This window comes from Tenrec ecaudatus, chromosome 1, assembly GCF_050624435.1.
Source record: "Tenrec ecaudatus isolate mTenEca1 chromosome 1, mTenEca1.hap1, whole genome shotgun sequence".
NCBI classification, from domain to species: domain Eukaryota; kingdom Metazoa; phylum Chordata; class Mammalia; order Afrosoricida; family Tenrecidae; genus Tenrec; species Tenrec ecaudatus.
Genome location: NC_134530.1, coordinates 165,634,704 through 165,662,343, shown reverse-complemented (window position 1 = coordinate 165,662,343; position 27,640 = coordinate 165,634,704). Strand labels below are relative to the sequence as shown.

The 27,640-nt window shown below is 49.4% G+C and overlaps 1 protein-coding gene, 1 long non-coding RNA gene and 1 other non-coding gene across 5 annotated transcripts in view; 1 reads left to right on the top strand and 2 right to left on the bottom strand.

Annotated features, from left to right (window-relative positions):
- Positions 1-8,341, top strand: part of LOC142461268 (uncharacterized) — a 9,433-nt gene extending 1,092 nt beyond the window's left edge. The window contains exons 2-3 of the long non-coding RNA XR_012786867.1: positions 4,147-4,497; positions 6,354-8,341. This is a non-coding gene — a long non-coding RNA (uncharacterized LOC142461268). The remainder of the gene's footprint in view (positions 1-4,146; positions 4,498-6,353) is intronic.
- LOC142438076 (U2 spliceosomal RNA) lies at positions 2,694-2,880 on the bottom strand. The gene has a single exon (XR_012782539.1). It is a non-coding gene; the product is annotated as a U2 spliceosomal RNA (small nuclear RNA).
- Positions 7,006-27,640, bottom strand: SYT11 (synaptotagmin 11). Of its 3 annotated transcripts, none has more exons than XM_075563025.1 (4): positions 27,329-27,640; positions 19,938-20,764; positions 12,168-12,288; positions 7,006-10,552 (listed from the first exon to the last, which is right to left on the bottom strand). In XM_075563025.1, exons 1-4 carry the CDS (start codon positions 27,360-27,362, stop codon positions 10,242-10,244), a joined length of 1,293 nt encoding a protein of 430 aa, XP_075419140.1. In that variant the 5' UTR covers positions 27,363-27,640; the 3' UTR covers positions 7,006-10,241. The 3 variants fall into 3 exon arrangements, with proteins under 3 accessions (XP_075419140.1, XP_075419132.1, XP_075419150.1); XM_075563017.1 differs by having other exon boundaries at positions 12,165-12,288; positions 27,329-27,637; XM_075563035.1 differs by lacking the exon at positions 27,329-27,640 and adding an exon at positions 27,037-27,139 and having other exon boundaries at positions 12,165-12,288.

Genomic DNA, 27,640 nt, shown 5'->3' with positions numbered 1-27,640 from the left:
TTAGCTTTCACACGCCTCTGTCACTGTTGGTTCCTGCCCATAGCAACCCTGTGCACAACCAGGAAAGCCTGCCTGGTCCTCCGCGCCCCCCTCCCCCACCATTGTTTCTGTGCTGTCGCCCATTGCTGCAGCCCCGTGTCCATCCATCTTGAGAAGGGCCTCCTCTCTCTTGCTGTCTCCCTACTAAGCATGACGTCCTTCTCCAGGGACTAGTCTCTCCTGATAACGTGCACAGTATGCCTACAAGGAGCACTCTTGCTGTGTCACTAAGACAAAGTTGTTTGTCCTGTTTTTAAAATACTTTTACTGGAGGCTCTTACATCTCTGATCACGAGCCATCCATTCATCCAGTGTGCCTCGCACATTTGCACATATGCCGCCATCATCATGTCCAAAGCATTCTCTTCCCACTTGAGTCCCTGGTATCAGCTCCCCATTTCTTCCCCCTACCCACCACCCGCCTTCCCTCATGAACCTTTAATAAGCTATAGATTATTATTTCCATATCTTACATCGTCCTCCGTCACCCCTCACCCACTTTTCCATGATTTGTCCCCCCATGTTTGTTCTTTTCTGCAGTCCGTGGTACTTTTACTATTTTTGCCAGCATCACAGGTCGAAGGCACCCATTCGTCTGCAGTCTTCCTCATTCAGTGTCCGTCTCTCACATGCATCTGAGGCCCTTGAAAGTAGCATGGCTTGGGTCAGGTGCAGCTTCACCCTCAAAGTACGCCCTGGCTTGTCAGTACTCCAAAAAGGTCTTGTGGCCCAAACTGACCCAAGGCAACATGCCTTGTGGTCTCTTGACTGCTGCTTCCATGAGCATTGACAGGGTCCAAGCAAGATGAAGATCCTCGACAACGTCAATCTTTTCTCCATTGATCATGGTTCAGTTGCGAGGATTTTGGTCTTCTTGACCTTGACTTGTCATCCACTGCAGGCGGTAATCCTGGACCTTTATCAGCAAGTGCTTCAAGTCCTCCTCACTTTCAGCCAGCAAGGTTGTGTTGTGTGCAGATCACAGACTGTGAACAAGCCGTCCTCCAGTCCTGATGCCGCATCCTACATATAATCCAGCTGCTCTGGCGATTTGCATACAGATTGGATGAGTATGGTGAGAGGATACACCCGACATGCATAGGAGGCATGACGAGTCAAGCACACCGTGGTCCTCAAAGTGGAAACGTGTGTGGTTCCAAAATTCCTCGTGACTTGGAATCAGAAGCAGTTGGGAAACTTTTTGGCCTTTTTTGGTTTCTCATTTCCTAGAAAATTCGATTTTACAGCTAGCTCTCTGGATCAGAAACTCCCTGCCGTTCAAGTGGTTCTGACGCAGAGTGACCCTCTATCGGGTTTCTGAGACAACCCCTTTATGAGACCAGACAGCAGCGTCCTTCGCCTGTGGATTAACTAGTGGATTTGAACCTTGAACCTTGTAGTTAGCAGCCCAACCAACAGCACCAGGACTCCTTAAACGTATATTGAAACAAACAAAACCCAAGAACCTCCCCGGGGCAATTCATGTTGCAGCCCCTTTGAGACGAACCACGGAGCTGCTGCAGGACGGCATGTCTCGGAGAGCAGCAGCAGGTCATAGTGGCAGAGGTGGGGACTTTCGGGGACCACAGAACACTGTCAGGATAGCTGCTGAGAGGAAGCACTCAGAAGGATGCTACGAGGGATGTCATTTGGGAGGTAAACGAACTTGCCTCCTACTCTGAAGGAAACCCTGGGAAAAGACAGAGGACTTAATGTTGGGGATCCTGAAATTCCCAATAGACTCTTAGTCACGAGTTGACCCTGAAACTGAATTACTGACTTGGTTTGGGTAATAATCCTTGCTTTAAAAAACAAAACAAAAATCCTCACTGAGAAGCTTTTGGCTTCATGCATATAGTCAGCATACATGATCCTATCATGAAGTCATCCATTTTTCTGAACAAAAGCTGCTGGGGTGGAGGCGTGCCTCATTTCCTGCCCTTCCCACAGTTTGGAGCTCCTTATTGCTACAGTTTACTGACAGTTTGCTCCCAAACAGGAAAAAAAAAAATTCCAGCTCTAGAAATGCTACCTACAGAGGCCTTTCCCCCCAGGAAGGGTTGAGTAGGTGAGGGACCTGAGGCAGAGAATGCAGAATTTGCATACAGGTGAGTCCACACATGGGCTCAAAAGGAAGTGTCATCCAAGCTAAAAGCTTCCCTGCTGCCCTGCCCCCACCTCGAGCTGTGCACATCTTTTAATGGGAAGTAACTTGCAGGGTCCCACCCAGAACATTCTGGCCACTCCCTCTTTTGTATTGTTAGACTCCTCAGGGAAAGACGAGGGGTCTGGCTGAAACCCAGACTAGCTTTCTTTTGAAAGTGTGACTCCAGATATATAGGAAGAAGCAAAGCTTTCTCATGTCCACTGCCACCCTGATGATATTTGATTCCCTGAAGCCTGCCTGCTTTCATTCAAGTCAACAAACCTTTACTAAGTACCTGCTGGGCACCAGGCATTGAGCGGGGTGGTAGAAAGTCCCGAGGGAAGAGGGAATACTTACAATCAATAGCTCTTGGAGTCTCCGCTCTGTTCTGTGGGTCCCTCTCATTCCCGTGGACGAACTGTCAGGTGAGAGATTGGAATCGAATAGGAGTAGCAGGGTGAGATGGGGCAAGGGACAAATAAGAATTTCTTTTTCCTTTTCTCCCTGAAGGGAGTGCGCAGTTCCTGGTACTGCAATACCAGGTCGATGGTGGAGTGGACGGAGCAAGCTCCTATTCCATCTCCTAATTCCAAAAATCCACTTAATATAGTGTCCTCGGATAGAAGATGTGTCAGATATGACCCTGATAAGAACAGATACTACACTCCATCTTAGCCCAAAGGCTGAGGAGTGATTGACAAGTAGGAATTTCAACCATAACTGTTAACTTGGAAAGATGCTGGAGAAGAGGCAGGTTTGGGACCTTCCGTGAAATCACGAAGATGTCCAGTTTGGTCTAATTGCAGATGGCTCTCTCAAACGTTCCCAAAGAGCCAGGCATGAAGATCTAATGGGCCTTCCTTCTGACTTGCATTCCTTCCCATGGGCTTATTTACACCTGACTCTGAAGCCTCCCCTCGGGGAGACACAAGCACTGGAGGCTGACTGCCAGTGTGAACCGTGGCTGTGTTTTGCTGATGAGCTGGGAGAACGGGAAGCAAGTGATTTGACCTCTCTGGATGTTGGTTTTCAAATCTGCCACATGGGGAGAGTAATCGGACATAGTAAACAGAGTTGTCCTCAACTTTAAATTATGTTTATGTGTGTAAAGTGCTCAAAAGTGCTCAGTGTGTCAGCATTCGTGGTGTCTGCTGATTATGAAACAGAAAAGGTGTCCCATTTTCTGCCCCTGTCAGAGGCATTCAAGTAGATGGAGGGTCAACATAGCATTTACAGTGAATTACCAGCTCTTCAGTTTGAACGCAAAAATCGTTAGCATGGTCCTTGATTTCTGGCCAGAGTTTTTTGTTTGAGCAGCTAGTTCAAGGTCTGTAGAGCCGAGGTCTCCCCGAGGCGTGTGCTCTTCATGGGCAAGCAAGGATTTGAGGTGCTCGGGTGGTGCTTGATCTACTGGTGTTCGGCAATTGGGGCACTCTCCCAATCTCTTTGAAAAGTTACACTGATTACAAATAGATCTCTGCTTTTAAACGTATCATACCCTCTGGCAGTGGTTCTCAACCTTCCTAATGCCACGACCCTTTCACACAGTTCCTCATGTGGTAGTGACCCCGAACCATAACATTATTTCCATTGCTACTTCATCACTGTCATCTTGCTACTGTGATGAATCGGGTGACCCCTGTGGGAGGGTCGTTCAACCCCCGAAGGGGTCACAACCCACAGGTTGAGAACCGCTGCCCTATGGCTAAACTGAAGTTGCTCTTGAATGACTTCAAGAGGACTCTGCACTGCTGTTTTTTTGTTTTGTCTTTACAAAGAGCCAGTCCTGGGGGCTGGACATGATCAGGATGTGGGCAAGTCTTTCCTGAGGCAGAGGGCCGCTGTGCTTATGGAGACCCCAGGGGAACAGGAACGTGGGGCTTGTTTGGATGAGGGGGTGGGAAAGCTGGGCAGCGCTCCTGCTGGCAGCCCACTTACCACTGGTTCTTGTTTCCAAACAGGTGCTTCAGGACTTCAGGACTACAGCCTTCGCCCACCACAGCTCCAGGGGGCTCGGAAATGGCCTGGAGGTCATCCCAGCCTTGCTCAGAAATGACCGTGTGACACATAAGCCAGGAGCAAGTTGGAAGTGAGAGCTGGCAGTCTGCTCCTAAAATATCAGCCACAGAAACGCTAGGGAACCCTGTTCTACACACAGACTTTGGGCCATCTTGACTCAGAGTTGACTTGATGGCGACATTTTGGGTTTTTTCCCTGGATCCAGTCATCCTTATTTTTTGGAAGAAGACCTGAAGTAATCCCCTCTTTCCTCCAGACTGAATGTGGAGGCACGGAGTCCTGGAAATGGTTCTGTAAGTGTCAGATGCAAGCCTAGAGATTGCGTCAACAGTGAATGTTTCTTAGAGCTTAAATCCTGCACATCCCAGTTTGCAGAAGGCCGTGGATGACCCACTTGGGACTGACCCCAAATCTGTTTGCAGAGTCTGGCACATAGATTAAGCCTCCATTGAATTCCTTCTGATCATTAACCAAGGTTGTAGATAATCTTGACCTCCCTCAGACCAAAAGCATCTGAAAGGAGGATTACCTCTACTCCTCTCTAGCCAGCCCAGGGAGGGGCAGTGTCTCAGGGGGCTTGCCTGGATGTGCTCGATGTAGATCATGGTCCTTGGGTCAGTTCTCACTGCCATGGAGTCAATTCTGACTCATCGTGACCCTGTAAAGCTGCCCCTGTGGGTTTCTGAGACTGTAACTCTTGAGGGGAGTAGACAGCCTCATTTTTCTCCCACAGAGGGGTCTGGTGGTTTTGAACTGCTGACTGCAAGTAACCAACAAGTAACCACTCTAATACCAGGGCTCTTGGAGACAGTAAAGGGAGTCTCACAGTCATGAATGAGGTCCTATCAGTCTTGCCAACTGATTTGGTCCAAAGGTTCTGGACCAATCGTGTAAGCTCTTCCATCTAACAAAATGTACATGTCCCAATCATGGCCTGTGCCTACTCCTGTAAAACCACCGTCACTGTGATGGATTGGGCCACCACCGGTCATGAATCTGTGACACTTCCCTTTGTTCCATGCCTTATTTACGTCACTAGTGTCCCCAGTGTGACTCCTTGGACGCCATTTTGAGCTCATGCTAATGGCCTCCCTCATCTGGGTGATGTGTCTTATCTTTGTCCCTTTTAAGACCCAATTAATGTTCTTCTTATATTTGAGATTGGGGTCTCTGGTACCCTAAAACAAATGTCAGAGCTGACCCACAGAAGACAAACTCATATTCTTGAAGTTGTCTGATGTTTTTCATAAGTCACTTCTGAAGCCTACTCTGCCTTTAGACTAGCAGTTAGGTGAAACCAAGACATTGTCTTAATATTTAAGTCAATCTGAATTATATCTGCTGATAACCAAAACCAAACTTGCTGCCATTGTGTCAGTTCCAACTCCGAGGGACCATGTAAGGTGGGGTAGACCAGCCCCTGAGTTTCTAGGACTAGAACTCCTTGTTAGTTGTTGGTAGGTGCCAGCAGGTCAGTTCTGACCCCCCGTAGCCACTATATGCAAACCAGAATGAAACACTACACGGTCCTGCACCCTCCTCACCATTGTTCCCGTGCCTGAACTCATTGTTGTGGCCACCATGTCAGTCTTTACAGGCATAGAAAGCCCCGTCTTTCTCCTGAGAAGTGACTGGTGGTTTTGAACTGCTGACCTTGCAGCTAGCAGCCCAATGCATAACCACTAGACCACCAAGGAGCCTTGGGTTTACTGATACTTATAGCCCAAAGTATCCTAACTGATATTAAAATAAATAATCTTACCATAATTTTCTTATGGAACCTGGTTGTTACTTTAAAAAATTATTACCTAGAAAAAATTGATTATAATTATAAAATAGCTAAAATATATGGGAGGAGGATGTGCCAAAAATGAACAGTGCTTGTCTCTCGGTGGATTTTTTTTAACTTACTTCTTCTACAGTGATTTTTGGTGGCATATCAGGAAAAGAACAAACATATAGGAAATAAGACTGGAGACAAATCTATGGTTGTTACAGTTTGAGGATCTTGAATTGTTTTTTTCCAATTTTCTACTCTTGTGCCTATGTATTAAAAGTGTATTGTAACTTTCAAAGGTTTTTAGTTCCTTTACAGAGACTTCAAAAGAGTAGGGACTGATTGTCCTGCGTCCTCTCTCTTTTTCTCCAGCCCCAGCCACGCTGGGTAATGTACATAGAACAGCACTATGAAGCGTGGATCATTCCGGACTTGAAGACAAGCAGAGAAAACCACAAGGAACAGTTGCTCTGGACCTGTCTGCCCTGTGCGTGACCCCAGGGTGTGGCACTGACCTGTTTCTTTTCTCTTCTGCACTCCTGTTTGCAGTTGGACATGAGTGTGAGTCTTTTCTTAATGCCCAGCTCCCGCTAAGCCCCACAGAAGCGCTCTTGCTTCTCAGTGTGTTATAGGTCCAGGGCGTGGCGCATGGGAGGCGCTCAGTCAATATGGATGCATTGGCCCGTCTCAGCACTGCGTTTGGGGGAGAGTATTTCCTACTAAAGGGGCCGACCAATTGTTGACACTAGAAATACATTCTCTCTCCCTTGGGGAGGAGAAAACGGAAAGCCAAGCACTAGAACTCTTAAACTTAGTCTGCTGACAAAACCAAGCCAGATCCCCCAGCAAGAGGGATGCGCTAGGACTGGAGCCTGGACCCTTACATTTTAAACATGGGCCAGGAGATTCTGCGTCAGGCGGTCTGGGAACCACACTTTCGAAAACACGCCTGCCACCCGCTCCTGGTGTCTGCGCACCCGCTCCATTCACAGTCTTCCAGAGAACCACACTGGCACGGCGCCGGTTTCATGTGAATCGGTCTTTATTTTGCACTGGTGTGGTGCATTAACGAATTCAACATACAAGATAGCATGACACAGTAGTGTAGGTTAGCGCTACAGCATTAGGTGGCTTCACACAATTCATGTTAGCTTTTGCACTGGTTTGTTTTTTAATGTTGACACACCGATTTTACTTTTGAGTTTCATTTCTACAAGAGCAGACACAAGGTCAAGAAAGACGACCACATCAGAGCGGGGTCATGGTGAGGGCAATGTCACTGTCATGGCCAGCGGAAAAGTCTTCCAAGGAAAGGGACTCACACTATTCCCTGTCCTGAGCAACGGTCCCATCCCACAAGCCAGTTCTGTCTGTTTGCCTATCGAGAACACTATTCCTAACCTCGTGCTCCACCGAGAAGGACTGAACGAAGGAATAGCTCATCCACGGGCTTCGGTTAAAAACAACCACCCTGCTCGTCTTCCCAAAGGAATCAAGATGTCCACAGAGACGGGATGACTTAGAAAATCCACAGTGACCATTCCCTAACCTATTCCTCATCACAAGTGCCTTGTGTAAAAGCTAAGGATGTGACTCTCTTGTCTCCCAACTGACCCTGAGGCGGCGGCATCCCCTCGACCCTTTTCAGTTCGCTCTGGAAGCAGGAATGTGACGGCCGAAGTCAGCTGAGGAACTTTGGGACAGCAAAGTCCAGGGCCCGATGGAGCAGGCTTGAGGTAGGGGGAGGAACCCTGCCCTGTCCACCTCTTTGCCTTTGTGGGCTACAGAACTGCTGGTTTCTCCCCGTCCCCCCACCACACCACCCACTGCTAGGTAGACCCAAAGAATCTGCCAGGAATAAAGCTACAAAGAGATGGGGAAGAGGGGCAGGGCGAGGCTTTCCCCCAGACTTCCATCGGAGGCGCTGCAGAGGCACACACAGCAGGGCAAAGACCAGACCGTCCCCACCTGGAGCGCGGCTGGTTTCTGGGCAGGGAACAAAGCGTTGCTCAGCAATTTCTCATCTTTAGACATTAAGGCGATGAAGAGGAATCATTTCCTTTATGTTTTTTCCTCCTTTTTTCTCCTAATGGGATTTCGGAATGCTCCTGTCAGATTTACATGGAACTATCTGAAAATGCATCTTTAGTTATTTATTTTTTTCTTAGAAAACAAAAATTACTTTTTTCTACGTTATGATACAGTATTTACATTCCATGGGGTTGTGGGACAGACAGGTGGTGTGAATCCAACTGATGGGGAGATAGAGTCAGATCATGGGGGATGAGGGTTGGCAAGGGAGGAGGCTAGAAGAGCGAGGTCCTTAGACCTCTCAAGATTATGAGTTTGGGGAGGAGGGGGAGGGGCAGATGAATTTTAAATCCACAAGAGCTAAGGGACACACCACAGGCAAGGCAAGCTCACCACCCTATCCTTTGGAGTCTCCGTTTTGAAGTCTCAGAAGCAAGTTAGAAAGCGCGATGTTCTGATATGAATGTGGACACTTCACCCTTGGCTAATCTTTCAGGCCCTGGTTCATGTGAGTTCCTCTCCAGGTTCACTCAAAGTCACTGCTGACTCATCGTGATGCTACAGGGCAGGGTAGAACTGCCCCTGTGAGGTTCCTAGGATGTGAGTTTTTATGGGAGTAGAAAGCCCATCATTCTCCCCGAGAACGGCTGGTGGTTTCGAACTGCTGACCTCTCCCTCGCAGTTAGCAGCCCCATGTATAACCACTAGGCCATCAGGACTCTTCCTCTTTAGGTTAGAAAACAGCAACAAATGGACAGCTTCGCTAGGCTTACTTTTTGTCAACAGTCCCCACCATCTGAAAAGTCTCCCCATTAGAGCTGTGTCCAGACTAGGTAGGAGTCCGGAGGTTGGATTCTAATCCCTGATGCTGGGGGGATTCTCATTCCCCCACCCTCTCTTGGCCAGTGTTAGGCGGAAGATTCAACTCTTGTGACTCCCTCATCTCTCCATCAAGAGTTCCAGGAACTAGGTGAGTACTTTGTTCTGAGGCCAAGGGTGTTCTGGGACAATCCTAGCCACCTTTAAGACTCACTTAGCCACAGTGGTTCTTTTTAAAGAATCAGTACTAAAATAAACACTTCAAGGAGAAAGAATCATTTCTGAGGGCCCCTTTCCTTAAGAATCAAAGCAGCATAACAGCATCTGTCACTTGAAAAGACTCTAAGTCTTCCTAAGTATTTCTAGAAAACCAAAGACTAAGCTAATCCTTCAAACTTCCCAGGATTCCCAGCCCATCAACCAACACCCGGCTGTCACTTCCTCAGAGAGCTGCAAAGGGAGACAGATGTCAGCCACCTGGGCTTCTCCTCTCCTGGTCCTTATGCCTGCAGATGGCGCGGGGGAGCAGCGAGCGCGCTGGTGCTGGCTCAGGCCTCATAGCTCCTGAAGAAGTCCCCTTGCTTCATAAACCCAGCTTCTGCTTGATTACGTCGGATGTGTGGCACAGGCTTCAGCCGGGCTGCAAAGCCTAGCGTGCCCTGACCCCTTCCTAGGAGGAGGAACGATTGCAAAAGCCTCCTTTTCAAGGACTGTTTCTCCGGCACAAGCAAGACCGCCCTTTTTCCCCTCTTGGTTTGCTACAGGCTTCTGGACCTTGAACTCAGCCAAGGAGCAAAGATGTAAGAGGTAACGGGGAGAAAAGATGGGGATGTAACGGGGAGAAAAGATGGGGATGACGAAAACATAAGGTGGCGTTTTTATGTTGTTGTTTTTTACAAGAGCAAAATTTTCTTCTGCAGGAGGGTGGTGGGAAGTGGGGGTGGGGGTGAAGAGTAACTCCCCAGAGAAGCCCAGTAAAAGGTGGCCAATTTTAGGTAATCAGCAATACAATTCGGCACAAGACACAATTTTCATGGATTAAGGTCTCTCACTTGATATTGGTAGTTAGGCTAGTTTCTTCAGTTTGTATTCGACATGCAAGTATAAGGTTACATTGTTATATATAGACTTGTAGGGGTCTTTCCCTCCTTCCCCCCACCCCCGTTTAAATGAAAAGAAAAACAACAAGGTGTTTTCCCTTCCCTAGTGCCTTGCAAAGGAGAGCAACGGTCATCACCAAGACCTGATCTGTGGCTGCGGTCATGTGGAGTGTTCTTGGTGGGGTTTTGTTTTGTAAGAAATTTTCTTCCCCGACTAAAATGAGGTTTGGAGTCTGCTTCCCTCTGTTCCCCGTCTCCCCGCCCGGTCCCCCCCCTGCCTGGCCCCTGGGTGAGGGGGAGGAGGATGGGATCAGTACTCGCTGAGGCTGTGCCACTTGACCACAGGCTTGCGGGGGCTCTCGCAGACCTCTCTCCAGTGTTCCGCCCCGTTGGCCGTGACACTGTGCGCCCCCAGGATCAGCCTTCCCACCACTTCGTTCTTGGTGGTGCGGTCGAAGTCGATGACCAGGAACTCGATGCTGATGTCCGGCAGGAGGTCGGTGGGGATGTCGTAGATGAAGGATTCATTGAAGACTGGGTTCAAAGTGCACTTCTTCACGTGGGTTTTCTTCTTGGCGATGCGCCTTCTGCCGTAGTAGACGTTCACCTTGACGTAAGGATCTGGGTCCCCAAAGAGATGAGAAAAAGGGAGACAGCCCTATGACACAGTCCTCTGGGCAGTTCCAGGTCAGGGAGGAGGAGGCTAGGGTCTGCAGCGATTGGGTGGCCCTCCCTCCAGTCTTCAGTGACTTCAGGGGCAGTCCTGTGAGGATGTCCCTAATGGATTTCACACGGTCAAGCCACACTGACTGTGGATCTGCCTGCGTGGACAAGGGAGCAGGACACCAGGCAGGAAGAAAACCACAGCCTCCTCAAGTCAGCCTTGACACACCCCCAAGGGGCCCAGGAGTAGTTGTGGTAAAGGTCCTCAGACGCAGACAAGACGCAGCTCAGGGCCAGGTGGTGGCCCTGCAAGGACTAGGTGAGGTTCTGAGCCTGACAGGAGTGCAGAGCTGCGGCTCTCTCCCAAGGAGCAGCTGGTGGTTTCGAACTGCTTTTGGAGGGTGGCCCAACAGTAACCATTGCCCTGCCGGGGATCCTTTTAAGGAGCTAACATATGCCTTCAATCTTTTCTTTCCTTCCTCGCTCCTTCCCTCCTCTCTCCTTTCTTTCCTTTTCTTTCTTTCTTTTCTTTTTTTTTAAGGATATTTCAAGCATTTAATTGAAATCATGTGTGTTTGGCATGAGAGCAGCAGATGCCACTGCTCATGGTGAGAGACAAGTGGTGGGTGCACATCAGGACATTGGTCAGAAACAAACCCTGGACTCCTCCGAGGAATGTGAACATTCTACCCCTGACTTACCATTCTCTAGACTTAGAAAATGACCACGCCTCACATTTGATGCTTTCAGTAACTACTTAACAAACATCGGAAAGCCCAGTTGCTAGCACATAAGGTGCCTGCATGTGATCAGTAATCCACCAACGTCTGTTGTTAACGCCGGAGCAATGGGAAGGGACTCTGGATTCTTTAACTTATTATGACTCATTTGAAAAGAAAGCTGAAGATTTGAAAATAGTACAAAAAGAAGCAAGAAGTTAATTAAATTTCTTGCTATATCTTTCATACAAAAATTTATTCTTTTTTTTTTTAACCAGAAAGTATCTAGGATTTAACTTTATCACAAGTATACCCGGGCTTTAGGCAGAAAGCATTTAAAATCAGATAAAGGATGTTCTGGATAAATCAACAACTCGCATGTTCTGAACTAGACACCCTAATAGAGCTTTCAACCCTCCCCAGGGAACCTAGACACCAATGCCGCTTCAGTCACAATTAAAAAACATACTTTAAAAAGCATATATGCTTATTAACAAAAGCTCCTGAAGGATAGAGATCCCACAAAGAGCTGAGTTCTTAAGGACAAAAAAAAAACATGACCAGGATCCTTGCCCAGAGGTGGCACCCTTTTAAAATAAGTCTCACCTGGAGCAAGGGCTCAGTGCTACACATGCCCAGTATTTACGATGGTGGCTTCCCAACTCCCAAGGACCCGTTCCTTTCCCTGCTCACCTCCCAGCTGAGTCTATGGGGCCTAGGCAGTCACCAGGAAAAGGACAGAGAGACCAGGAGGGACGGCAGGCAAGTGAGAGGAGGGAAGAGGGAGGGCCCCAGGGAGCCAGGTGTGGAGGGTTTCCGCCAATAGGAAAGGGGTTGGAGTAAACAGCTGCTACCTGAGAGGCCGGTGATGTCCATCTTGGGCAGATGTCTGGCTTTGAGGACCACCACTGTCATTCTGTGTGCCACCGGCTGATAGGACAGAGACACCTGGAGCTCCCCTCTGCTAATGCACTTCTGTGAAGAAGAAATAGCGGTGAGACTGCGGGCACAGGGAGAGAGGCAAGGCCCAGAAGGTGGGCAGAGGAGAGGGCAGAGGGGCCGGAGAAGAAGGAGCTCAGGGACGAGAAAGGCAGGTGACACGTGCTCACCCGTCGGGGTCTCGCGGTCGTGCGAGGGATGTTCGAGTCCTGGCATTAGGGACCAGCAATCACTTTGCATGGAGAGGCCCCATAGCCTCGTGCGTAAGAGCCTGGACCGGGAGGCAAGATTGGCCTGGATTCAAATTCTGACCTTCCTTTCCAGCTGAGTGACTCTGGACGTGTTCTTTGATATCTCTGTATTTCCTCTATAGAATGGAGGTGACAGCAGTAGCTACCTTCTACGATGATGAAGATGATTAAGAAACCCCACCCCAAACCTACTGCCATCCAGTTCATTCCCCGTCAGAGAGCTTCCAAGACTGACCGTCCCTGAGGGAGCAGCGCACCTCACCCTTCTCCTGGGGAGTGCCTGGTGGGGCAGGATGACTGGGAGGCGCACAACTTGGGATGAGGCAAACAGCGATTATGGCACAGGTCATGCACTGTAGACATGCATCCACTGCTATTTTTTTTATCCTAGTGATTAAAAAAAAGTTTTGAAGCCTCAAGGACCAGTCTTCCAAAAGTCCATTGAAAGACGGCCACGATCTTTTCATGACATTTCCAAGAGATGTTCCGAAGCCCTCTCTCACAGTTGCGTCTTTGCCCTTCACTCCATGACCTTGAGCAAGTTCAGAAAGGTGTCGGAGCCTGGCTCTCTGTTTGACCAGGTGATGACTTTCCACACTTGCTCCGCAGCCAAACAAGCTGCCTCCAGGAGGCCCCCCTTGTTGCTTCCCCACCTTTACTGTGTGTGTGGGTGGGGGGGGGGGGAGAAGTACACGCCAGGATACTCACCAGCACTGCAACTTCCACACGTACATGCAGTGACACTGAGGACATGTTTACCCCTGTGCCCCTGTGAGCGCAAACTCTCTTCACATCTTATTACAGACCCCATTCGGGGCTTGGAAGAACTCTAGCACTCTAGGACATTGTAAATCACGTCTGGAAACTTAAACTGGGAGCCACTGCTGATAGGACGTCACCGTTGCTCCTGAGGCCTTGTCAGTGATGTCCACAAGCCCATCCTTGTCATAGCGGTAAAGTCACTGTGGAGTGCTCTGGGCACTCGGGGAGGTCGGAGCCGGCTGGGTGCAGGGCAGGCTTTTTCAGCAGAGGCGTGGGCTGAGTTTAAGGAGGGGTGAGTAAGAAACAAGGAAGCAAGGGGCAGAGAGGAGAGCATGCCGGACAAAGGGACAGAGATCCGGAGTCCTGAAGGGCACAGAGAATGTGACTGCGATTGCCGTGGGGGTGCTTGATCGGAGGGACAGGACACCAGCCAGGAAGGGCAGGTGAGGCTGGGGGACACCTTTCACAAAATGGCAGTCAGCGACCCTCAGATATAAAACAAAAACTCACTGCCATCGAGGGTCTACTGACTCATAGCGACCCTCTCGGGCAGGGTAGAACTGCTTCCGTGAGTTCCCCAGACTGTAACTGTTTATGGGAGTAGAAGGCCTGTCTTTCTGCCCCCCAATACATAACCGCTATGCCACCAGGGTTCCTACAGGAGCGGCATGGTTATTGTTACCATTGTTCAATATTATTTTTAGTGGCAGGTGGAGAATGGCCAGAGTCAGAAAGCTTGGTTGAGAGGCTGCTACAACAGGCAAAGCAAGGGGCTCTGAAAGGGGATAGAGAGGCGAGGAAGGTATTCTGGACGGAAACCTGGTTTTCTAGGTTTGGGTGACAACTTGGATGTAAAGTGCAGGGGCGAGGAGGAGGGAGGGGATGGCAGGCTCTTGTGTTTTGGGCTTTGAAGTGAAGTGAGTCTGCGATAAGGCAAAGGGAAGGAGGTGGAGCTTGAGTAATTGAGGGCATAAAAATGTGGGATAAAAGCACCCCCTACTATCAAACCTGATTCTCTGGGTTCTTCAAAGTTCCAAAGAAATTCTTAAATTACTAAATAAACAAGCAATTCTTAAATTGGGCAACTAGAGACTGTGCTTGTCTAACATATTCCACAGACCTACAAAAATGACTATTATCTACTGAGGGGATTGTCTCCCAAGACTATTCATATCTGTTGTTATTATCAGACCTTCTGTTGGAGGCCAGGCCTGTAACAATGGACAAGGGGTCCTAACCGTAAGAAGCTCACAGGCGGGCCAGCAGACCACCTGCTCAGACATGTCGGGGAAGTAGGAGACGGCACACCAATCACAATAAAACAAACCAGCAATAACTGTCAGGCTCACCAAATAGCATGTGCTATAGTTGTAAGTCTTAAATGACCCCCAGGAATAAAACTGTGAAAACATTTTACACGATTCTAAAATTTCCCTAAGTCCGCACTTCCTATCAGAAATGTCTCAAAAAAAAAAAAAGAGAGAGAGAGAGAGAGAGAGAAATGTCTCTCCAGGGGCAGAAAAGAGAACTACAGTTCAAAAGTGAAAGGAGCCTTTGGCTTTTGAAAGTACAGGAGGGAATAATAGCCTTCAAAGGAGTGTTTTATGGCTCATTCTTGCTAGATTGAAGCCTGGCGTTTTGTCCTATCCCATAATATAGGAGGGAGCTTCAGAAAGTTCATGAAAAAACTCATGCTGTGGGCTCTTGACTAACTACATGGAAAGTACTCTCCACCGCTTTACAGTCCCAGGCTGGCTGCCCTGGCCAACTGGTACAGGTCTGAGATCCTCCCCTTTCTCTGAGTCGGGATGAAGGTAAACTATCAAACACATTCACCACCACTCCCAGTCGATTCTGTCTCATCGTGACCCCATAGGACCGAGGAGAGAACTGCCCAAAGGGTTCCCAGGCTGCAGAAACAGAATGCCACGCCTTTCTTCTGCCGGCCTTCTGGTTGGCCTTGGAGTGCGTGATGCCAGGAAAGGAATCCCTCATGACAAAGAAAATCGGCTGTCTTTCATGACCGCACAGCACTGAGCCATCTGAAAATACGCCCTGCAGCTGCACGTGACTGTTCAAATGTTCGTTTAAATTCACGGAAGACAAATGACATTCTAAAATTCGGTTCCTTGCGCACACGAGCTACCATCAGCTAGCTACTGCTATAAGAAAAGCACAGGCAAACATTTCCCTCCTCAGAGAAAACTACTGGGCAGCACTGATCCAGAAAGAACCTTGGGATTGGCTGGACCACCACTTCCCTGAACTCACATGAGTGATGAAGTGTTAACTAGATCTGGTACATGGTCTTATCATTGACCACAGATTGTCTAAGTATTAAATATATCATTTTTAATTTATATTCAGCAGGATCGGTGGAGGTAAACATTTGCTTTGAAATGAAGGTTTGCTCCTAAGAATAACGTTGATTTGTAAGATTCTAGTTGGGGTCTCCTAAATCACCCCACTCTTCCCATTCTACATGACCACACCTCCCTCACGCCTACTTCTTGGGAAAAGCAGACAGTTTCTGGTTACCTTTTAAATAACGTTCTCTCTTAAAATCACTCCTCAGATCAGTGTTCGCCATCTGAGCCCCTCTCCTCTACCTCTGGCCATTTCACGTGGGCAGAATGCCCACTGCCATCCAAATGCCCCTTTGTGAAGCCCAAAGTCTGCAGCCACAACACTACTTGAATCCCATTCCATGCATCATGAAAGGCTGGAGTTCAGCATTCCCTCCTCCCCTTCTCTTTCCACCCATTCTCATTCCAAGTTGGACTTTCAATGGCTCTTTCTAAAGAAAAAAGCCATTGAAGGCTGGGAGCAGCTCTGTTTCCCAGCCCCACGGGCCAAGTGAGGCCAGGACTCTGTTGGAGAGCAGGCAAGCAGAAGGACGGGAGAAAAAGGTTTTATCCATGCCTGAAAGAGCTGGGAGAACTTTGTTCTCCGAGGGGCCCCGCCTTTCTGTTCAGTGGAAAAGAACAGGGGTCTGGTCTTAAAGAACACATTCAGATGAAAGAAACAGAGGAGGAATGTCTATTTTTTACAATTAGCAGCGCCTCTTCCAGAGTGATTTTCTAGCTGTAGCAAAGGGCGGACCAGCAAGCCCTCAATAAACTGGCAGGGCCACCTCCCCCTAAATCACAGCCATGGGAAAACAAAGGAAACAAAACCCTTCACATTTCCCCACACCTCCCTCTTCCCTCCCTGCCCGATGCAGAGAGCCTTTTTGTGTTTTGCTGCTCCCAGGAATGGACATCCCTTTCCCTTCCTTGTCTGTCCCATCTGGCTAGACTGGATGACCTCTAAGGTTCCTTCTGAGATTTTCCCATCTTCTCATTCCCATAGCCACTGTCCTGGGTCATCAATGCCGGCTCTGGAGAGCACAGAGACAGGAAGTGGTTGGAAAACGATGACCAGACTGACTATTACCCAGCTCCGAGATGAGCTCCCTTTTCAACCTCTTCCCCCACTCTCTCCTCTTTACCCCCCAGCCCCCTGCAGGACCACCTTTCCCCTCCCAGGGGGCTTCGGAGGGGAATGAAAATTTCCATCTGAATAAAATGTTAGAACTGCCCAAACCCACTGCTGCCCCTCAAGTTGACTGTGAGGTTTCCAAAGTCTTTACTGAACAGCCAGCCTCACCTTTCTCTTCCAGAGTGGGGTGGGGGGGGTAGGAGGTAGGGTGACCCTCAACCTCCAATGCCTCACACACCACCAGGGCTCCTTTACAAAACCCAGCTTGAGTGTGTGTGTGTGTGTGTGTGTGTGTGTGTGTTTAGAAAATAAATGTCTCCCTCTAATTTCTGTAATGGGGTAGCTTTATATATATGTAAAGCTAGACTGGATTACCTATCTATTCATAATGTGTTCATATCTGTCTACATTAATCTTTACATGGATAAAGGATTCTTTTAGATATAAAAAGTTCCAAGTGTAGTGGAGAGATTGGGGTCACGATACCCTACTGTAGCGTCTATACCACACCCTCCTTTTGCTAGGCATCTAGGGCTAGTTTTCAAGAGTTTTGCATCCTCTATCTGTGAGTGTGCTCTGACAGTGACCCACTGGCCTCACGGTACAGCCCAGAGGGCAACTGAGGCCCAGGGGGGCGTTAACTGCTTGTTGGGCATTGTGCAGAGAAATAGTCAGAAATGAAGACTAGTCGTGGGCTTTTCCCACAGGATAATGGGAAGAAGGGGATGATGTTGATGATTTTTTTTTTTTTTGCTAAAGGACAGGAAATTAGGGTGGTGATAGAGAAATGAAATTCTCACCAGTTCTCCCCTAGCACCTTCAAAGGAAAACAATGTGGCTTCAAACGGTCAAGAACACACCTTGCACCAATGAGAAAGCTCTTATGGATGGAGTGGCATCATCTTGAGCAGCCCCCACGGTCAAGGTCAAGGAGAGAACCAGCAAGTACAGACTCTGTGAGAGGTTTGCGTTTGCTGCAAACTTCGGAGGCTGCGCTGTTCAGGAAGTGACGAGACTGTCAGAAAGGAGCTGGCCACCGTGTCCTGGGCTGGAACACGGGGGAAGATGGGCGCACGTGGAAATGGGCTGCACAACCCTGGGGTGGGGCTGCCCGGGCTCCTGCAAGGGATTGCTCCCAGGGGAGTTAATAAAGTGGAAAGAAACATGGCCCTTGCCAAGAGCCCCTGGCTGTTCAGTCAATGCGATTGTCTGTACGCCTTGCCCCAATGCCCTGGATTTGAGGATGTTTGTTCCCAGCCCAAACCAGCCCTTTCTCGTGCCAGTTTCTCCCCAGCTACAGCTTGGCACAGAGCCATCCTTTACCCCCGAGGCTTGGGTGGCTTTACCAAGGTTGAAGACCTAGGGAAGGGTGTGTTGGAAGGGGCCCTCCCAGAAGGCAGGGGATGGGGCACTGGAGCCTCTCAAGTTGGACCAGGAAACACAACACGGGGCAGAGGGAGGGGGATGTTGCAGAACCCTGAAGGAAAACGCTGGGGAGCAGCGAACCAGGTCACTGCTGTGCTGTCGTTTGTCCACCCTGCTGTGCTGGACTCTAGGATGTCTCACTGTATCCTGGTTTATTCCGAAGCACCTCTAACACTTTAAATTCTTGAGCCTCCCTGGCCCCTGTCAGGTGGAGCAGGATTTGCCATGTGAAAGTCGCAGTGGCTTGGGCCATGGCACGGTCCGGGTGGCTGCAGAGGAACTCCAGTGTCCTAAGCGGCAGGGAAGGTGGGGACACAGGCCCAGAGGGGACTGACTTCTTGTCTCCCCTCCCCAGGCTTGGCCCTTCTTCAGTGGCAAACCTTGCTCCCTGAAGATTACTGAAGCTCACTTGCTCCCTGAAGCCACTCCATGGCTGCTGACCTGGGAGCCCCTGCTGCCTAATCCTGGGCAGCCCACTTCTCCACGGAGGCCAGTGTGAGCTTGCAGATGGCAAAGGCATCAGGGATAAGGACGGAGCCCCAGTCAGGGCTCTTGTTGAGAGAGGGGTCGTTGTTTTTAGTGACCATGGTAATCCTGTCTGAAGCCTGCCCTCTTCTCCACTGTTTCGAGCCTCCCTTGTTGTCCATTTCTCCGTCAAAGCAAAACTCTCAGTAGCTAAAAACCACATACATCACACAGAGGCCAAGCTTTATGAATAACTGGAATGATAGTAATGGTTACAATGTATTCAGCATTGAGCACATCAGAGCAAGTCCACGTCCAAGGTCACTTAGCTGGTAGAATTCAAAGCCCTTACTGTCAATCACGAACTGCGGGAAATCTCTACAACTTCCTTCATAGTATGGACCACGCTCACTCTCCGGTCCGTGCCAAGACTGTTTCTTTCCCCTCACCTGGCGGGAAGGTTCTCAAGGGTCTCATGTGCCAGATGCATTATCTTGTTTGATCCTAACCCTGGAAGGGAGTGTAGTATCCCCTTCCTGTACAGACCAGGAGTCGGATGTAAAGGGGTGTCTGACCCAACGGCGCCCCACAGCTGGGAAGCAGTCAACGAGAATGGAAACTCAGCCCCCAAGAGTATTGGTCCATAGCACTGTACTGCCTCCCCCACTGGGGAAGCAATGAGGAAGGAGTGCAAGGGGGAGGGGAAGGGATACTTTCTTGCTGAAGACCAATGCTGGTCTGGTGAGGAAGTGAATGGAGAGAGGCTTAGAGAAGGCAGGGCAGGAAGACGCTCCCCTTTGGAATACAATGAGAGGAATCGGGGTTCCTATAGCCAAAGTTTAGGCCTAGGTGGAATGTCAGAAGGTTTTAGCAATGCATTCATGCACGTCCGCTAAATTTATTAAAGACACACACACGGCACTCTATTTCCAGGTCTGCGCTGGGGAGGGGACAGTGAGGAGAAATTCATGGCGCTCTTTTCATAATTTCGCAACTGCAGGAGACCAGCTCACTGGACGTGCTTGCGAGAAAATGAACCCCTAGATCCAGGACATGAAGGAAGGTCTGGGAGCTGTGGGCTGCTCCATTTGAGACGGACGCAGCATCCGAAACCAATCACTAAAGAAAATTTCACACGCCACTCTCCCCTCGGGAAGTCATGTCCCCTCCCCGGTCCTCCAGCCAAGAACTTCCTCTCCACGACCCTTCTTGGCCACCCCTCCCACTTCCACTCTATTCCTACCCCGAGATGCTGTCTACCCCAACCTGCCGCCCCCTCCCGAACACAGACTTCCTCCTCACCTGGATGTTCCTCTTGATGATGTCCCTGGTCAGCTGTACCTTGCCTGTGCTGGGGTCCACCCCAGCCAAGGGCACCATGACCTCCCCGATGACGTCGTCCCGGGAGAAGCGGTCGAAACTGAGGACGAGGAAGTGCAGGACCAGGTCCTGCAGCTGGCTGTACGGGATGCCGTAGAAGGTGAAGGTCTCATCAAACACGGGGTCCAGGGTCTTCCGCAGCACCCTGGTCTTCACCCGGTGCCGCTTGTCAGGAAGGATGGTCATTTTGATGTAGGGGTCTGAACCCTGGGTCTGGTCATCCATCACGGGCAGTCCATGGGCCTCCTGGATTGTCACCACCAGAGCTTTTTTCGGGAAGTTATAGTCCACGGAGAAGGTGAGGGACCCTAACATGACGTCCTCCTCTGGAGATGATGGAGAAGTGGTCTTGCTTTCCCCGGGGGTCAGGCCCGCGACAGGGCTCCGCAGTTCTTCCCCATAGTCTACTTTAATGGGTAATTGGTCAATGCAAGACGCAGAGGGAGGGCCCCTGAGACCCTTGTCTCGGCCCAGCAGGCCTGCCTCTGCGGCATCCACCAATAGGCTCCCACGTCCACCTTCCCTCCCAGGGCCATCTTTGTCTCTCCGCACTTTGATGATTTTTTTCTTGTTGCTGAGGGTCTCTGGGTATATGCTGATGCCTTTGAGCATGTGAATGAACTTGTAGGGTGGGGTCTTGTGCCTCTTCTCTGCCTGCTGGTGGCAGCAGGTCCAGACAAAGACGGTCACCGACACACACACCACCAGCACAGAGGCCCCGATGAGGCCGGCCACGACCGGTGACATATCTGAAGGTGGAGACCAGAGACACATCAAGGCAGGTAGATGCCATGCCCTGACCCCAACTCCCATGCTCAGTGTCCGCGTCAAAGCCCCACTAACCGGTAGTCTACACCTCAAAGCCAAGCATGCTCATCCGAGCTTTAGAGCTCCCCCTGCTCTTGGCGCCTCCTCCCCACCCAACCCAGCTGAGATGGTAGTTTTCTCCAGCACACCCACCCGCTTCTTTCCTTGACCTTCCCTCAGCATTTATGGGCTTGGCTTGTTCCTATTGATTTGTGTTTCACATAAAGTGTCTCCATGATGGGTTCTCAGGTCACCTTTGGACACGGGAGCCTGTTCACCTCAACCATTACCCACGGCCACAAACTGTGTGCTTGGGTTCAGGAGGTTGCTCTGCAACACCCAGTACAGGATTTGAAGAGAGTGGGCCGGCTGACTGCTCGTAGGCGGGATGGAGAAAGGCCCAGTTGGTAGAGATGAGATAGAAATTTAGTGGGGGCTGCTCAGGGATGGCAGAGATGGGTGGGAGATAAAGAGAATTCTGGAATTCACATTATTATAAATTTGTTTCGACATTCCACCTCGCTGCCTAGGTATTTAAAATGTAAGTATCCTAAAAAGGAAGAAATAGGGGTGCTGGAAAATTTCCTATCATAGTTCACATGTTAGTAGGGTCCTCTTTATTACTGTGTTTAAAGGATCACCTTCTCTACAACTGCCACTCACCCTTCTTAGTTCTGTTTATATTATATGCCTTGTCGCCATGGGATGGAGATATATATATATATAAACACATAGGAGTCAAAAAACAAAACAAAACAACAGTGTGAAGATTTTGTGTCTCAAATGTCCCCCACTGCAGGCAGCGTTCCCACCTCTCTATCTCTTCTCTGAAGAATTCTACGCTTTTCCTTCTCAGTTGATACCGACTCGCAACGAGGGTCTTGGCAAGTGTGTTACGGTGCTGTTAAGTGCTCGCCGGGTTTGGGGAATAAAAAGCCTGAGGATGGCTGCACAGGTTTCCCAGGGACATTTTCCAAGGGCAGCCCTGTTACCCTCAAAGAATGAGCAGGTGAATAGCCAAAATGGGAAAACATTTCTTGGAGCAAATTTCCTGGCTTTTTTTTTTCCCTCTCACCAATGTAGTTTTTTTTCTCCATTTTTATCAAACTTACTAATCAGCCCTCGTGACTGTCGTGTGTTCTTTGAGAAAATCTATCCTGATGACTGCTTCAGAATGACCCCAAACAATTTCCCTAACTGTTCCAACGAAGCTCTCTAGCGTGACTGTTACTAGCCCAGCAGATGCCCTCAGAAGCCACCCCAACGAGACTGACCAGTGTATTCCTGAGAGACTCCGCACTCACCCGCGGGTGGCAGAGACAAGTTTACAGACGGTTGCTTTGGAGTGAGTGCCTGCCTGTTTGAACTAGAGCCTGACGTTTGGCTTACCCTGTGTGGGCGCCTCCTGTTGGCTGTGTGTCTACTGTGTCTTTTCTTCACTAGGATGTAAGCGTCATGGGAACAGGAACTTTTGTCTCTTTGATTCCCGTGGTACCCCAGGCCCTGAGGCCACATAGCAGCTCCTTAATCTGCATCTATTGAATACACTAGTAACAGCAACAGGAGAGCAACTGAGTTTGGTTCTTTCCCTTCTCTTTGGTCTTGTCTGTTCCCATAACACTTCGGTCCCTGGTTTGGATAATATAGCTTTGGCCTTTCAACCTCAAGTTCTTCGAAGTCAAATTAGGGTTAGACCTGAAAGTTTATTTGTATTTTTATTTTTTTTAGACCTGAAAGTTTAACATGCCTATAGTTTTCCACAGGATTTTTAGAGGAAGACCCGACCCGGGTAGGAATAGAGAATTGAGGAAATAAACCCAATTCCAGCACACTCCAGATTCTGCCCGGCGCACCACCCACCAGTTGCAGGCATGGTTCACTCACTCATCGGCTGTCGGCCTCTGCTCAAACCTCAGCTTAGCAGGAAAGCATTCTGACTGCTCCAGGATTTCACATGGCTCAGCCCCTGTTTTATTTTTCTTTATGTGCTGGTGACCCTGACAACTGTTTATCTGTGTTTCTTCCCTCATGAGGTACGTTTGGTAAGAATAGAGATTTTGTCCGATTCCTTCATGATTACATCCCAGGTCCTCGAATCATGTGACATGTAGCAAGTGTTCAGAGAACAATTCAGTTATAACATCAATATGATGACATATAATAAGGCCTAATGTCAGTCTTACTTGGGCTTAAAGACCTATCTGTAGGCAATGGGCGATAGCACTTGACAATCATTTCTGTAAAAATGGCTTCATAGTTTGGGTGGCTGGAAGCTTGGACTATCATTAGGGGAATGCCACCTTATACTAGGAGTACAATCTCTGAATCACAGGAGAGGTACAAATTCATGTGCACTGGTCACAACACATTTGTCTAGCGTGTGTGTGTGTTTACCCTGTTCCTGCCATGCTAGAACTTCTTCTGTATGAATTAAAAGCCTCTTCGAAAAAGTACCAATAATATCACCATTTTACTACCAAGGAACCTTGATACTCAGAAATCTGAACAAGGTCACACTAGCAAAGGGACGTGCTGGAATTTAAACCCTAGTGGGTCATGTGTCTGGGCTGCCAACTGCAAGGTCAGCGGTTGGAACCTGTCAGCCACTCCTTGGGAAAGAGATGAAGCTTTCTACTCTGGTCAAGATTGCCAGCTTTGGAAATCACCATGGGCAATTGATCTCCTCTCTCCTCTAAGGTTGCTATGAGCGGACAGCAGCTGGATGACAGAGACCCGACACCAGGGTCCACGCTCTAGATCAGGCCTAGTGTAGACGAAGGCTGTTACATGAGGATGTGGGAGGAGTGAGTTGGGAATCATGGTCTAGGAATAATAAGATCGATCAATTAAAGCCATGTTGATTTGGTCTTACTTTGGAAGGCAGGACTAGCATCAAAGCATATAGGCTACAGGGAGATGGATTTGGACTCCGTGAAGAGTGACACTATTATTAGAACTTTCCCATTACGGTCCTCGCAGGTCCTGAAGCATCGAGTCTTCAACTGAAAAATTCCATATAGGTTGGATCACGATTGGTCAGACCTATTCTAAGAGGGATTGCGTCCATGATGATTAGACTAGATTGTGGTAAACTGAGGAAGGACTTGGCAGAAAGTATTTGACTTTTGTTTCTGCGCTCGCCAGATCCCCTTGTGGGCTGCCCACTCTCCCCAGCCCCCAATAGCGCTCCATTAAGGAACAGTCTTTTATTTTTCTTTTAGGAGAGGAGCAATCTTTTTTTAAAAAAAACCCAACATTTTACTAGGGACTCATACAACTCCTATCACAATCCATACATACATCAATTGTGCAAAGCACATCTGTACATTCTTTACCCCCATCATTTTCAAAGCATTTGCTCTCCACTTAAGCCCTTTGCATCAAGCCCTCTTTTTCCCCCTCCCTCATGAGCCCTTGATAATTTATAAATTATTATTTTGTCATATCTTGTCCTGTCCGACGTCTCCCTTCACCCCCTTTTCTGTTGTTCGTCCCCCAGGGAGGAGGTCACATGTAGATCCTTTCCAACCCACTCACCCTCTACCCTCCCAGTATCATCCCTCCCACCCCTGGTCCTGAAGGTATCATCCGCCCTGGATTCCCTGTGGAGAGGAGCAATCTTAAAGGAGCTACCATAATAGATGAATCATTTCTTTGTCCGGCTACTTCACTATACCTGAGGGTCACCTGCAGATAAGAGCAATCAGGTTCTAGAGCTAAACTTCCACAAAATGTAGCAAACTCTTGGAGAGAGCAGGGTGGGGTAGGGGGGCATTGAGGTCTTCTAGCACTAGGTCAAGATGATGCTGTCGGTTTACCAATCAGAGACTTGCTTGCATGTCAGTTACTGCTGATTAGTGACACCAAACACGGTCACTAGGAGCAGAGCAGAGCCTAGAACCACAGATATGCTTTTTGAGAATTATGTGAAGGAATATCTAAAAGGCCTGAGTTGGGGAACACCTGGGCTATCCTTCTAGCTTGACCGTAGCTGTACTCTGTGATCTTGAGGGAACCACGGCTACTTTGACTCAATCTACTTTTATTGTTATAAAACACAGGTGGAAAGAGTGAGAAAGAAGATGAAAGGTTCTCCTCTCTCAGGGAGGCAGAGAAATGCAAGAGGGGAGAGAGATGAACCCCTTGGTGGACTATCTAGGTACTTTCCCTCATTTCTCACTTGCTTTATCATTTTAGTATTCATTAACCCCAACTTTCTCTTCCACACCCAAGGCAGTGAAGTAGTAAGATAAGAGATGCTACAATAAAAGCTAAAGTTATATATAAATGAAGTAAAATAACATACGAGATGCTGAAACTCAGAACTCTCTTGACCTTGTTTGGGCGAAAAGCTTGGTGAGAAAAGCAATGGGCAATTCGTGCCTGAAGTGAGTGTTTGAGGGCAGCTGTATTTTTCAGTGACCTGTGCTCTTTGCCCCCTTTGTTCCTCCAAGGTCCCGGGCATTTGCGTCTTGGCTCGGTGTATTTCTCAAGCTCTGTCATGTGTAAGAGCTACAATGAAGTGCTCTAGAAGACACGACAACATCAGGAGTCATGGTGTGTTTTGTAGGAGACCACCTTTAAAGGTCTGGGGACCTGCAAGATGCAATTGAGCTATGCTTTATGCTCTCAGCCTCTGACCAACCCTGCTTATTGATCGTTCCTTTCCTAAATGTATCCTTCCCCTGTCTGACAGGCCACTGCGATGCCCAAGAGTTAACTTTGCCGTCCACCAGCGGTTGTCTGAAATCCTCACTAGGCTGCTTCGCTGTAGGCAGGCTCGCCTATCTCACTGAAGCTCAGTTCTTCCATCTGGCAAATAGAGACACATGCCATTGTATATTATAAGACATGCACACAAGAAAATATTCGGAAGGACTAAATAAAACCCAGCTTGTGAAAGGCAGACCTAACTTCTTTTTCCTCTTCTACTTTTATTTCCTCCAAAAGACATCACTGTATCATGCCCCACACCACTTAATTTTCCCAGGAGGTGGGAGTTATTCAAGAAAGGCCTCTGTTGAAAGGTGACATGAGAAGGAAAAGGCGGAGTAGGGAGAGAAGCAGGAGGCACTTGTGTGATCCCCGGAGGGCCTGCTCTAATCCAGGGAATGTTGGTGGGACTAGAGGGGCAGAGGTGCAGAAGTTGGTGTGGAAGAATGAAATGAGATCAGGAGGTGGGATGAAGTGGCCAAGGAGGGTTAAGATCTGTTGTCTGGTCACTTTCCCCACTCCAATGTCTCCTTGCTGACATGGACGGAGTCCAGCACTGTGTTCTGCTCATTTCCATGTATGTCTGACTAGGAAGTGAGACAAGCCATTACCCAGCAGTATTGAGTTACCCCACCCCCCATCTTTGGAGCAGTATGGTCCGAGGTGTCGAATTCCCTAAAGGAGAGGAAGGAACCCCAGATGGGCAGCACTCTTAATTGAAGTAGCACGGATTAAAGCGGAGGCGATTGTCTTTTTTTGACCAGGAAAGCAGCACAGGAAGCTGATGGCTTCCCTATCACATCTTGGAGGATTGCCCCAAAGAGGAAAAAAACTTGTTTCTCAAGTTTTCCTTTCTCTCCTTCTTATTTTTGACCCCATTCTCCGTCCCAGGGAGTATAAGGATCTTGGAATCCACAAGGCTGGGTCGGGGACCGGTGGCTCCGAGATGACGTAATGCTTTCTCTGGTACACAAAGCGGCCTCCTCCGGGCTGGGCCTCTCGCGCCCCTCCCCCTCCAGCCTGGATCAGGGCCCCAGTCTGCACCAGTGCGGGTGAGTCCCCTTATTTGAAAATCCAGCCCCAGGGCGACCGGGAACAAAGGCCCCGGGAGGAGAGCTGAGGAGCTGCCTGGAGGCCCAGAAATAGGCATCACGTCATCCCCCAACCAGCAGCGCCAAGCGCCATTTGGAGCATCTGAAGGCCCCCACCATTACGGTGCAGAATGGAGCTTGCGGCCAGGCTCAGATTTCCTCCCAGCGCCAGCACCCAGACAACTGGCTTAAGTGGTGCCTGCTGTTTGCACCCCTACCCGACGCCCCTCTCTACCCAAAAACCTTAGCCTCCCCTGGCTACCAGCCCTACACTGCATGGCCCCTAAGCTGCCATCTTGATGCCCCATCCCCCTTGCCATCTCCCTCCCCCGTAGCCCTGAAAGGCGGGAGGGGGAGGAAGGGACACCGCCCTGCGTGCCCCAAGGGGAGGGCTCGGCGGCCTACCTCACCTCTCCTCTTCCAGAAGGAGGGGTACAAGTCCTCTGTGTTCCGCACGCTATTTCTCACCACCAACATGCCGACAAGCCACCGTGTAAGAGTCTAGCATCCTGGTCTACCCCACCCCGTGATACGGTTCTGGCCGAGCCAGCGCCTGCAGCCCAGAGTTCAAATCTAGGTGCTGTCCATTGCCCCTACCCACCACCACCGGCCGGATTCTAGCGGGGCTGGCACCTGCAGCCTGGGCTTCCCTCCCTGACCAGCACTCGGTCCCAAAGGCCCTCGGATGATTGCTCCACTCACCAAAGCTAGGTCGGATGTTGGTGATCTCAGCCATGTCGTAATCAGAGGTTGTTGCTGTAAGTGCTTTTGCAGTAATCAGGCAACTCTGGGATCCCCTGACCGGTCCAGGGGCTGCTGCTGTGGAGAGCTGGGTCAGGAGAGGGGGAAGGTATCTGGCGGACGCCTCCTGCAACTGTCCGATCCCTGCTGGCCAGCTGCCGTCGTCTCTTAAAATGCGCTTGGGATGCTCTGAGCTAAGGATGCAGGTGCAGCCAGACTGGTCCTGATGCGAGGTAGGCTCCGCCTTCTTCCGAACAGCCCTCGCCGGAAGAC